Source organism: Gasterosteus aculeatus, chromosome 9 (genome assembly GCF_964276395.1).
Source record: "Gasterosteus aculeatus chromosome 9, fGasAcu3.hap1.1, whole genome shotgun sequence".
In the NCBI taxonomy this organism is placed as follows: domain Eukaryota; kingdom Metazoa; phylum Chordata; class Actinopteri; order Perciformes; family Gasterosteidae; genus Gasterosteus; species Gasterosteus aculeatus.
In genome coordinates this window covers 5,294,086-5,306,091 of record NC_135696.1, presented here as the reverse complement: position 1 = coordinate 5,306,091, position 12,006 = coordinate 5,294,086, and the positions used below count along the sequence as shown (strand labels likewise).

Genomic DNA, 12,006 nt, shown 5'->3' with positions numbered 1-12,006 from the left:
GCAGGAGTCTGCTTGCATCTCTCCTGAGTTTCACTTCTCTCAGTCTATCTTCTTTTTTTTTTAATCACTGCTCCTCTGCTGCCTTTCATTACTGTCTAAAATCTTCCCGGGACGACACGGGTCGCTCCGTGAACAAATGTGCAGCAGCTCAGTTCTCTGAACTGCAGTCTGGTGAAGGGGTTCCCCGGCTGAGGGCTAGGCCCTAAATCTAGCTGCGGGCTCCACTCACTCAAGAGAAGCATGTCTTTTTAGATTTGAAAAGAACACGTATCTCTCATTTGGGCTTCAAGTCCAGCTGAGAGAATGGACCTATGATATCCCTATTATTGTCCCATTCCAGCAGTTGTCTTACTGTTCGGCCTTCCCCTGGGCGACCTGCTTTCCCAGGGGCCTCTGGGTACAACACAGCCCGTGGCGGTGTGGCCATTGGCTGGGTTCCCACCTTGTTTGCCTCTGGTTATTTTGTCTTGAGGGCTTCCCCACACAGCCGGCTGGATCCCGTCTGCTTCTCTAATAGCCTCCAGCCCGTCGCCCCGTTGATGCACATTTCGGCATGCATAATTCACAGAGAGGACGATGTAGTTTAACTTACTACTCTGCACTTCTGCACCTCCTCTGCTATATTTACATAAAACATGACTAATTTAGCAGTGAAAAAGCTTGTAAAAATAACACCAAATAAAACCACACCAGGTTTTTCTTTAGGCAGGCGGTGGTCGTCTTTGTAGCATCGGAAGGAACTGAAATGCAAAACTCCTCCTTGTATGTTTCGTTAGATAAGCCTGCGAGTACCGATGGAAAGTTTTCAGTGTAACTGAGAGTGAGGGGCGAACTCTGTCCTGGAGACATTTCTCTGACCTCTCTGGGACATTTCTCTGGCCTCTCTGGGGAGGTTACGGTGGCCCAGAGGAATGTGTTGAATGTTCCCTCGCACACTTTCACTCGCCCGTGCAAACACACAAACACATGTATGTGGATGTAGTGGCGCTGCAGCAGAAAGAACACACTAGTCTGACCTAGTTGTGTCCTCTCTGATCTGTGTCTGCCTTGCAGGCCAGCTGGCTGAGTTGAAAGGGTATGCAGGAGCACGCACGCTAGCGCACACACACACCCCTTTTATAGTTTATAAGCCGCTGCAGTAATATGAGTAGATATCCTTAGGTGGTTAAATACGCTTCCTTCCTTTGACCCATTTTCTGGGTGCTTTCCTCACATGTGGATCAGTAGTGACTGCTTTCCTTGGCCGTATTGAGTTTCAGTGTGTGTGATTTTATATCATCCTTGCTGCCCCCATCCACAAAGCCTGTATGGTTAACCCCCCCCGCCCCCCACACTCCTAATGCAAGTGTCTTTCCCACCACTCCCACGTAACCTCCGCTCTCCGAACCCTCATGTCATTGTCCCAAAAAGCAGACAGACAGACACCCCCCCCCCCCTCCCTCCGTCACACCCACCAGCCCAGTCTCTCCAGCTGACTGGGGACCATTAAGTAGTAGCAGCTAGCAGCCATCCAGACAAGCTCCCCAGTAGCAGGTGCTGGAGTGGTGGGGGGGGGGGTTCTCAAGACTGTGGGAACTGCGGCCCAACAGCTGTTTGTTGTACCCGCAGAAGGAGCACGCGGCCAGGCTCTCTGCTGGGTGCCGCCGAAACACTCTGCCCTTTCATTTGGGCCCTTTTGATCTGCAGCTAGCGCCGTTTGTTTTTTCTGAACACACATCTTGTTTAGCAGGGATGTGACGCAGTTTTGCTTTCCTATTGAAAAAAACCCCAAGATCTGTTAAACATATAATGTTCTAGTACCTTCTCACGGGCGCGTAGATCTGCCTCTTCAAGCATGGTACCATTAAGATGTAAAAAGAACCTCCCACTCAGATCGTGTATGTTTTTAAAATCATAATCACAAGAGCACTTGGCGCTAATGAAGCCGAGGAGGTATAGATTTGCGCCATGTGTGTGACACACACACACAGACACACAAGTGATAGAACCCTCTAGTGGGTTAATTAATCCAGGCTCTGTCAGGGAAACCGGAGAAGTCACCATGGTCTCGCTCTCTCCTGCTTTCTCTCTTCTCTTGGCAGCGGTAAACAGACGTGAATAATGAGCTTTTTAAACCCTCCTGTGACCATTTCCTCAGTCTTTCTTTTCCTCTCTGCTTCCGGAAAAACAAGTACGCCGTCTTTGATTGGGGAGGGGGGCGTAAAGCATCCCTCAAAGGGGAGACGGAGAGGGTCTATTTGGGGACAAAAGGCTCCTAAACGTCCCCTCCCGCTCTCGTCTCGGTCTTACGTCACCGCATGTTCTGCGCCTGATGGAGGCCGAGCCGAGTCTCTGGGCTCGCCGCCAAACGGAGGATTCCGTTTATCGCCACGCCGTTTCTCAGAGATCTCGTCGTCTCCCTTTTCTCGTCCATCGACCACCGCAAGTGCCCACCCCCCCCGCCCCTCGAGTTCCCCTGCACCTCTCCCCACCTCCCCCTCTCTCTTTATGTGCCCCTGCCTCTCTTTCCATTCAAAGGGGAGGGGGAGACGGAGACATTTCATTCTTGGCTACCGGCCCGTTCCTTTGATTATCCGAAGCTCGTCTCTGGCTTCTTTGCGTTATTTCGCGTAGCTCCAAAGAGAACGAGCAAAAGGCAGCCGTGCTCCACGATGGCAGCTTGAGGAGCCGTGGAGCGCCCCGTAGTTTTTTTCTTATTTTGGGCCCTTTTGTCATTCACAGAGCGTAACGAGTCTGCCCTCCTAATTGCAGCCGCAGTGAAAGCGGCAACATGTTACTGACACATGGTTGCAAGTGGCCGACGGAAATAATTGTCCCCTTTTTCCTGTCGTTCCCGACCGCCCGCGGACAAATCGAGGCTCTGCCAAGAATCTGCAGCCCTTTTGGAATATCTGGGTGTGTCGAAAGGGGAACCATCGGGGCACGTGAGGCTGAGCGGAATAAATGAGTCCACATGCGTTTATCCACATATTTATCTATGAAGTGTAATCCGAACCAAAAGGACAGCGATAAATACTGCGCCGGTGGGTAACAATTTCCAGTATGTGTAAAATAATACATGGCAACAAAAATGCTTCTGCTTCTTCTTCTTCTTCCTGGCTTTTTGTTTTATGTCAGTTTTGCTGCTTGGAATGTGGCTCGTTCACGACAGGAGCGCTAAAAGAAATCCGGCTGCTTTCCTGTCTTTGATTCATTTATCATGTTACCTATTTTTTGAACGACGGACTGAGGAAGAGGAGCGGGTGAGGGTGGACTGAACAACGTTTTCCTGAGGCTGCAGGCTCTGAGCTCCCCGGCTGTGTTTCAGGTCTGATTCAAATGTCACTCCTCTTTGACTGCAAAGACATTATCGACCGAGCTGGGACAAAAACCCAAAGAGGGGTAACAGCCCTGGCCTTTTCACGCCGCTGTCATATTTCTCTCTCTGCTTTTACAAAATAAAATACACAAGTCATAACTATGAAACACATATACACTGAATATTGTGCATTTGCGCCATGAATGTCTCTACACATGGAAACACTGGATTGGGTTTGACACATCTGTTCAATGAATGCAGTTGCCCAGGTTTTTTTTTTTTTTCTACATCCTTTGGAGTGAAATCCTTTGTCCATTTAAAAGATCTTCCAAAATGCTTCATTAATTAACTTCGAGCTTCCTGTGTTTTGGGCACCGGCTATACTCTTGTCCACTTTTAATGAAAGTTTGCTCGGAATGGTTTGTGCGAAAGAATTACATAGGCTTTGAAATTAGGCGTTCGCCTCGACCCTCAAGCCTAGTTTTTTGTCAGCTCGCAGAGAAGTGTGTGTGTGTGTGTGTGTGTGAGTGTGAGAGACGACCCTGTGCGATAAGGCTGTCTGGGCAGTGGAGATAAGTGTGTTCAGGCGAAAATTGCATTCACAGCCGCTCTGTAGCTTGTTGCTCAGTATCTTAAAGCAACATATCGGTCTCTTCCCTCATCTGACTGGATTGTTTGGGCCACTGGGTTCTTATCTCGTGCTGGAGAAAGTATAGCTATTATGGAATTCACCGCAACAATATGATGGAAACTAATAGCAGAGTAATGTAAGATAAAACGGCTTAATTACCAAACAAGGCAAATATTATATAAATGCAGCCTGGGTTGCCTAATTACCGGTTAGTGAGCCACGCTTACTGCAGCAGCTCAGGAGGGGAGCCAGAAATGTATTGTGTTGTTAGTAGGCTTCTGATGCCTGCTGAAAATGACTGCTTTCGTTTGATACGGTTCACCATCGAGCTTCATTCATTGCCAGTTGTGTTCTTAAGAATCAGGCATGTATTGTCATCAGGAATATAACGTCTGATAGCAATACGCGGTACTCATGATTGCATTGTGTCTGTTTCCTAATGCACGTGCACTATTGAGATTCCCAGCAGTTCTTGTCGGTTTTCGTGAGGCCGGCCTAGTGGATGTTCGCATGCTGGGTCAATAACCTCCTTGCTCTCACACACTAGCATTAATAAGATCATTGATTGGCTGCCTCCCAATGATTGATTACCCCTTTACAGCATTGAATCGGCCTATTATTGCACCCCCTCTCCCTCCCCCCCCCCACACACACACACACACACACACACTTTGATTAGATGCTTTTGTGTGCGATACCATGTTGGTATGAGATACTTGTTGCAAATGCTCCGTCGTGTGGTATTACACTGGTTAATCATGCTTGAATCTTGTGAGTAGGAGAAGATTTAGATGCAGTCCTTAGTTAGAAGAAGCCAGCAGACAGGCACACAAATACAGTATACAGGTTGTGTTCTGCAGTAGCTTAGTCCAGAGTGGTGGTGGTGGAGGAGGAGGAGGAGGAGGAGGAGGAGGAGGAGTAGCCCCAGCGGAGCGTAGGGAGTGATGGATGAGAAGCCGTCCTGGTTTCGTTCCAATAAATGAGCGGCGTTCCACATGGGCTTCCCTTCACAACCCCACCCAGTGAAGCCACGATGGAGACGGATGGGCCTCTCGCTGTTGGGTGGGAGAGAGGGAGGAATTAAAGGGGGGAGGAAGAGGAAGGTGAAGACAACGAACAGGGGCAGCAGGGAAGAGCATAGACAAGAGGGATGGAGTTAATAGGAGATAGAAAAATGGATATACCATTACTGATATGACATGTAGCACGCTTGGCTGTTAATTCTGATTATTTGTTGGATTGTGTAACATAAGTGTGACCATCTCTAATGAGTCTGATTGCTAGCATTAACCAACCAAGAAGATAAAATTGGTGCAGGGGAGTATTGCATCATTTTTCTTAGTCTTTCCCCATCCCCTTTTTTAACTGGCTTTTTATTTTCTCTATCCTTTTGTCTCTACTCCCATTAGTTGAGTGGCTGTCAAACTTTTTCTGTTATGACTCACTTTGGAGGAAGAAATAAACCGCCCCGGCCCACCAAAATTGTATATGATGAATTTTGATTTAAATAACATCTTTGTATGCTTTTTCAGATAATGAAAAAAATGCAATCACTTTCAAATAAACCAGATTTCTTTTACACTTAATATCTTTTCAAAACGACAATGTGCAACATGTGCAAAACTAAATGAACTGAGTGCATTCTGCGTTGTGTTCCTCTGTTTCACTCAACAATTTTTCTCTCTCCCCTTTCTCCTTAGACACGTCCCTCCAGAGTGGCTCCTTTGCCCAGTATGAGACCTCTCATTGGGGAGACTCTTTGCCAGTTGACAGCTCGTCCGGCACCAACAGCTGGGACAAAGTGATTTCTGACCGAAGTAACACAGAAGTTTGGCCCGCCATAGGCCACAGTACTCAGCCCTGCTACCCCGCAGCACCAGAATGCTCCTTAGGCTCAGCTAGCTCTTACACGGACACGAGTGCTGTCACTACTACCAGTGGTAATAGTTTCATGAGTATGGCCACAGGTGCCGCAGGCCAGCAGGCCCACTACTCCTCTCTTAAAGCCAACAATAACATGATGACGGGACCTGGGTCAGCCAACACATGCGGTAGTAGAGGCTGGGGCTCGGATGGGAAACAAGATGGTATGAATGGTGGTCGAGTAGGGGGGCCCAATAACTGGGGCTCTACCAATTTTAACTTGAACCTCAATCCCAATGCCAACCCATCAGCTTGGCCTGTTCTGGGCCACGAGGGTGGTGGAAGTTGTAGTATTGGCCCCAATGTGGTGTCAAACTCCCCATCCCTCCCACCAGGTATTAACTGCAATGGAAACATGGGAAATGGGAGCCTGGGGGGAAATGACGGGGGAGGTTGGGTTGGCATGATGAGTGCTAATGAAAATGATCAACAGCACCCTTCAACTAACACAAGCCTGTCCTTCAAGATGGAACCTTCTAACCTTAACAATGATGGACCAAACCACACTAAGCAGCAGCAACAAGCTCAGGAGCCTATGAGCCCTATTCACGGGATAACAGGCTGGGGAGGCCAGTCCCCCACTGAATCCTCCCAGCTCAATGGGGACACAACCGGCAGCTCTGTATGGGGTAGTGGAGAAACCAAGGCAGCTGACTCTCCCAAGGAATCGGGCTGGGACTCTGCTCCCTCTGGAGGCCATTCTGCTTGGGGCCGGCAAGGCAGTGGTGGTGGAAGCAGTGGAAGTGGTGGCTGGGGTGACTGGGGGAAGTCCTCTGGCGGCGGAGATGCACCTAAAGGCTGGGAGTCAGTGGATGCTGGTAGCTCTGGTTCAGGCCAAGAGCAACAACTCGGCTCATGGGGTCAGCAGCCCAGAACAGCCCCAGCGAGCGACGCAAGTGGCGACAGCAACGAAAGTCAATCTGGCCACAGAGACAGGTCCTCCAGCACAGATTGTACCACTGTGCTCCCTCGACACGACCTGGACCCTCGGGTGCTGAGTAACACGGGTTGGGGACAGACCCCGATCCGACAGCACACTATATGGGAGATGGAAGAAGCCAACTTAATTGAAGGAAAGAGCAAAGGCAGCTCAGCCTCCACAGGAGGGCACAGCTCTAATGTTGGACCCTCATCCATCAATGGAGGTACCATCAACCCGAAAATTGGCCCCAGTCAGAGGCCTGGGTCTGGAGAAAAAAATGACTCCAATGAAGGATCGTCTTCCTCTGGCTGGAGAGCCCCTCCACCTCAGCCTACCCAAACTGGATCAGGATGGGGGAACCTCCCACAGTCGCACAGCAAAGCACCAAATGGCACTACCAGTGGCTGGGGTGAATCTGTGCCTCCCAATGGTCCCAGAAATGGAGGCACACCATCCTGGGGTTCTGAGGAAAAATCGTCCGGTTGGGACCATGGCCCCGCAAAAAGTCAACCGACCAACTGGGGAGAGGGCCCCAAAAGCTCCCATGGATGGGGCAACAGCAATGGCGGCTCCAACGGCCCGAGCAGTGGGGAGTGGGGAGAGACGGAGGTCAAGAACAACGGATCGTCCAGCAGCATGTGGGAAGGAGAAGGAGGTAATGGAGGAAGTGGAGGCTGGAAGGAAAGCCCCAGGGGAGGAAATAGAGGAGGAGGCTGGAGTAAGCCCGCCCCTGCTGTGAGTAATAACAGCTGGGGGGAGAACCCACGCGCCAATGGCACGATGCAGGGGAGCTGGGGTTCTGCCAAGCCTCAGGAAAGCAGCAGCAGCAGCAGCAGCAATGGCAGCGGAGGAGGTGGAAGCATGGGTTCATGGGGTGGTCCTGGAACTGTAAAGCAGAACTCATCCAACTGGGGAAATGGCAGCAAACAGGACCAAGGCATGGATCCCACTGGCTGGGAAGAGCCCTCCCCTCCCTCTATCCGTAGGAAGATGGAGATTGACGATGGAACGTCCACCTGGGGGGATCCCGTCTCCAACAAAAAGACTGTCAACATGTGGGATCGCAACAATCCCAATAATAACCCGGGCAACAGCGGCCCACCGCCCAGTAAGAGTGGTGGAGTGATAGTGCCCAACAATAACAACCCCAATCACTCGGTTGGCCCTGGCAACAGCAGTCACCATCACACCCACCACATGCACCACCACCCCCCTCATCATGGCCAGCCCCCAGCTCACCTGCAACACCATGGAAACAACAATGGGTCATCCAACAATGGCTCCTCACATCCAGGTGGGGGCCCCCAGGACAGAGCCCCGCTCGCCAACCCAGGTAACCCAGTAGATGAAAGTAAAGATTGATATTCAAAACAATGTACAACTGATGTGTATGTTTAGAACAATTGCAAGTCTCAGGAATGTTTAAAAATTGCATATTTATCTATCAAAAAGATTTTCCTTTTTAAAAAAAAAAAAAAGGAAAGCATATATTTTACTTAATCTTATTAGGCGTTCGTATTGGGGTATTAAGGAGCCTGAAGGATATCTGAATAGTTGTTTTTTTACTCAATGACTCACAAAGTGGTAAAACTACCAATTAAAAGCATCAATGGTTATTCCATTTAAAGATTAGTCCATGGAATAATTCTCTCAGTGATTACTGAGCAGATATTGTCTGAGATATTTCAAGCCTCTTAATGGCTATGCATACATAATTAAGACTGCACTGCACACTCGGGTCCGTTCAAACCTGAAGACAAAGGCCATGCTTATAGAAATGGCACAGCTCCAACACCCAACATTCTCCTATCCTTTTGATAGTGAATGAAACCATTGCCCCCTGCTGTTCACTAATTGCAGTGCAGCTACCAAAAAGCATCATGGTCACTGTAAGACGTGCTGATCCGTTACAGCGAATCACCGAGGGGAGGAGCTTCCACCGGCTTTCTCCTCCTCCTCCTCCTCCTCCTACGCCTCCATATACACACACACACACACACGCACACACACACAAATACACCCCCCCGGACTAGACTGAGCTTGTAAATGGCTTTCTGTTAAAAGTAAAAAAGAGTATTGCCTGTGAAAATAGCTTTGTTCTAATCCACCTCTTTTTTTCCAGGTTGGGGAGAACTTCCCAATGTTCCACCTAAGTCTGAGCCTACTTGGGGAGAGACGGCGGCTCCAACAGCATCCGTGGACAACGGCACCTCTGCCTGGGGCAAGTCCACAGGGGGAGTAGGAGGATGGGGCGACGGGGGCCACGAGTCCTCTGGACCCTATGGCAGACCCAACGGCCCCACAGGTTCTTCAGCCTGCAAGCCAGGTAACACACACGCAGGATTTGCATTGATAGTGATGCATTATAGGAAGTAGGCGTAGGCCGAGATGCAGAGATACGGTACCACCTGCTCTTGATAATAGTCACACTGCCATACTACCAAAGCACACTGTTACACAGATGTGCCGGTGTACCACATTGCCATGTTGACTGGGAGGCCATTTGAGATTCGGGTAGTGTCCAGAGGCGCCACACCCTGTAAAATACGGATTGAATGGAACATAAACATGCGGTGTGTCTCCAGACCTGTATCATTGGTGCAACTTTGAAAGGTTTTTGTCAGTACTGTATTGTTGCTGGGATTAAAGCCGCTCCACACCTCAGTAGGTCTTGGTTCTTGGTTCTGTTGTTTTGAGCTTGTCCATTCCCAATGTCCGTAGGAAACGTCAAGGATAACCGATAAGTCATTTCATCGCTTTCACAGGTCCCAAACCTATGCAAGACGGCTGGGGAAATGGAGGGGAGGAGATGAGCATGAATACAGGCCAATGGGACGCTGAGGACGGGGACATGTGGAACAGCCCCACGTCCCAGGAGAGCAGCTCTTCTTGCAACTCCTGGGGCAATGGACCCAAGAAGGGCCCGAGCAAGGTGAGAAAACACCTGGAATAGGCCCACAGATGTTGATGGCAGGAGTCAATGTCTTTAAATAATTAAAATAATGATGATGATGAATGTGCTTGTGTGTTGTCAGGGCAAGATGGGCAAGCCAGATGAAACTTGGATCATGAACCGGCTCATCAAACAGCTCACTGACATGGGCTTTCCGGTAAAGTTCCGAAGTTTTGTTTCCCCCTCCCCTTCCCAACTCAGCGAAAACTATGCAACCTTTTGGATCTCCTAATTACGAGTGCAGAAACCCCATATAGCATAGATAATCAAACCAGGAGGGGAATATACCATCCAATGATAAACACAGCCCTCTGAACTCCTGGATACTGTTAAAAAGAGAAAAGTCATTCCAACCATGCCTATGTTTCACCTGCGTTACAGAGAGACCCTGCTGAGGAGGCTCTGAAGAGCAACAACATGAACCTTGACCAGGCCATGAGTAAGTTAAGATCACAATTGAAAAACATCCGTATCAATCATATGGGAGAATGACTTTTTTTTCAATTTTGTTTGGTGACACTGTATATTTGCTCGACTTAAGTCCACTCTCCTCTTTCCTTCTCCCAGGCGCCCTGTTGGAGAAGAAGACGGACCTGGACAAGCGGGGCATGGGCATGTCTGACTACAGCAACGGCATGAACAAGCCTATGGTGTGTCGGCCCTCTGCACTCTCCAAAGACCCCTGCGACCGCACTTCCTTTCTTGACAAGGTCAGATATGAACTGCAATAAGGCACTAAAATATCTGTTGAAAATGATTAGTTTAGTAAGCCGAAGGGTTGTAACTCCAAAGATCTGATCATTTTCTGTTATCAGTACCAACTTTAATATAACATTCTCTCACTTGATCGTTTATGTTTCTCATGTTATGATTATTGTTTTTTTCCTTATCCCTGTATTCCCTCATTAACCATTTGTGTTGATGTGGTCCAGGATGGTGTTCTGTCAGATGATGCCCCCCCATCACCGTTTCTGCCTTCCCCCAGCCTGAAGCTCCCCCTGGCCAACAGTAGCCTTCCTGGGCAGGGTCTGGGGCAGGGCAACCCGGGGCTGGCCATGCAAAACTTGAACAACAGACAGGTAACAACGACAGCATGCAACTTACCCAATGCTGTAAGAACTACCTCTGAACTGCAGGAGGGCACAACATTTGTGATGATATGTAAAACAGTATATGCATTTGGTTCCAAAATGGATAGCAACTATCCACCAGAAACATTCATACATGTTATTTGTGTTCTACAATTTCAAGATTGCAAAGTATTTGTGTCTTTGAAAAACCTGAACGTCGTATTGAGATTCAATGGCTTGTTCAGGATTTAGGTGTATATGATGCAGGGACAGAAATGGATGAATATGAGTTGTTCACACACACCTTTCTACCCACATGCACTCTCAAAGCTCAGCTTTTTTATTGCTTCTATTGCTGTCTTATCTGTCTATGACCTTGCCTGAAGTGCCCATTGAAAATCTCGATCAAATATCCCCCCCAGAAAATGCTCGATCAAATATCCCCCCCAGAGGCGGTCATGCCCCAGAAAAACTACAGTGCGTCCTTGAAGCCCAAACAAAAGCACTGAATAGAAAGAGATTTTTATCACCACGGAATCCAAAATGTGAATGAAGCCCTTCTGATAGAGAAAGTAGTTACCGTTTTGTGCTCTGTTCAGTGTGCTTTGGTGAGCAGCGTATAGTGTGAAGTTAGACCTTGGAGGAAATGCTTTAAAACGTGTTTTTAGACATTGCTATGTGGCTTGAGGATATCATAAACCCATGCGTTAGCTTTTGAGCAGACTTTTAAAAAAATCATCCAATTCAAGTGCAGTAAATTAATGTAAATTCATAAACCTCCTCTTAAGGTCTTGTTTGCCGGAGTGGCCAAGCATGCACACATTTCCTCGCAACTCTGCGGCTCAGCACTCCAGCTAAGAAATGGCCCCAGTGGTTTGAATAAACGGGGAGCTTTTGAAGACGTTTCATTCCACCTTAATGACTCCTGCTTATAGATACCCAGTGGAATGTTTGGCAGTAGTGGAGCAGCACAAACCCGGGCGATGCTGCAGCAGCAGCCTCCTCAGCCACCAGTGCCACCTCTCAGCTCCTCCCAGCCTAGTCTACGTGCTCAAGTGCCTCAGTTTCTCTCCCCTCAGGTAGATGCACACACATAACCGCGTATGTATTTAATATGAAAAGGACTGATATCCCATCTCTGATCTGTTTACTTAAACTGAGGGAGGACTGCAGGTGGGGCTGTTGTTCTTTCAGCCTTATGTAGCCCTT

General features: G+C 48.7%; 1 protein-coding gene across 8 annotated transcripts in view; it reads left to right on the top strand.

Moving 5' to 3' along the window:
* tnrc6c2 (trinucleotide repeat containing adaptor 6C2) overlaps positions 1–12,006 on the top strand; it is a 41,142-nt gene that overhangs the window by 18,448 nt on the left and 10,688 nt on the right. For 6 of the 8 annotated variants that reach the window (XM_078080257.1, XM_078080255.1, XM_078080252.1 and 3 more), the window contains 8 exons: positions 5,630–8,107; positions 8,897–9,100; positions 9,540–9,706; positions 9,810–9,884; positions 10,109–10,166; positions 10,295–10,437; positions 10,660–10,806; positions 11,733–11,876. In XM_078080257.1, coding sequence (XP_077936383.1) covers positions 5,630–8,107; positions 8,897–9,100; positions 9,540–9,706; positions 9,810–9,884; positions 10,109–10,166; positions 10,295–10,437; positions 10,660–10,806; positions 11,733–11,876 — 3,416 coding nt within the window. The remainder of the gene's footprint in view (positions 1–5,629; positions 8,108–8,896; positions 9,101–9,539; positions 9,707–9,809; positions 9,885–10,108; positions 10,167–10,294; positions 10,438–10,659; positions 10,807–11,732; positions 11,877–12,006) is intronic. The other 2 variants (XM_078080254.1, XM_078080253.1) reach the window with 1 other exon arrangement.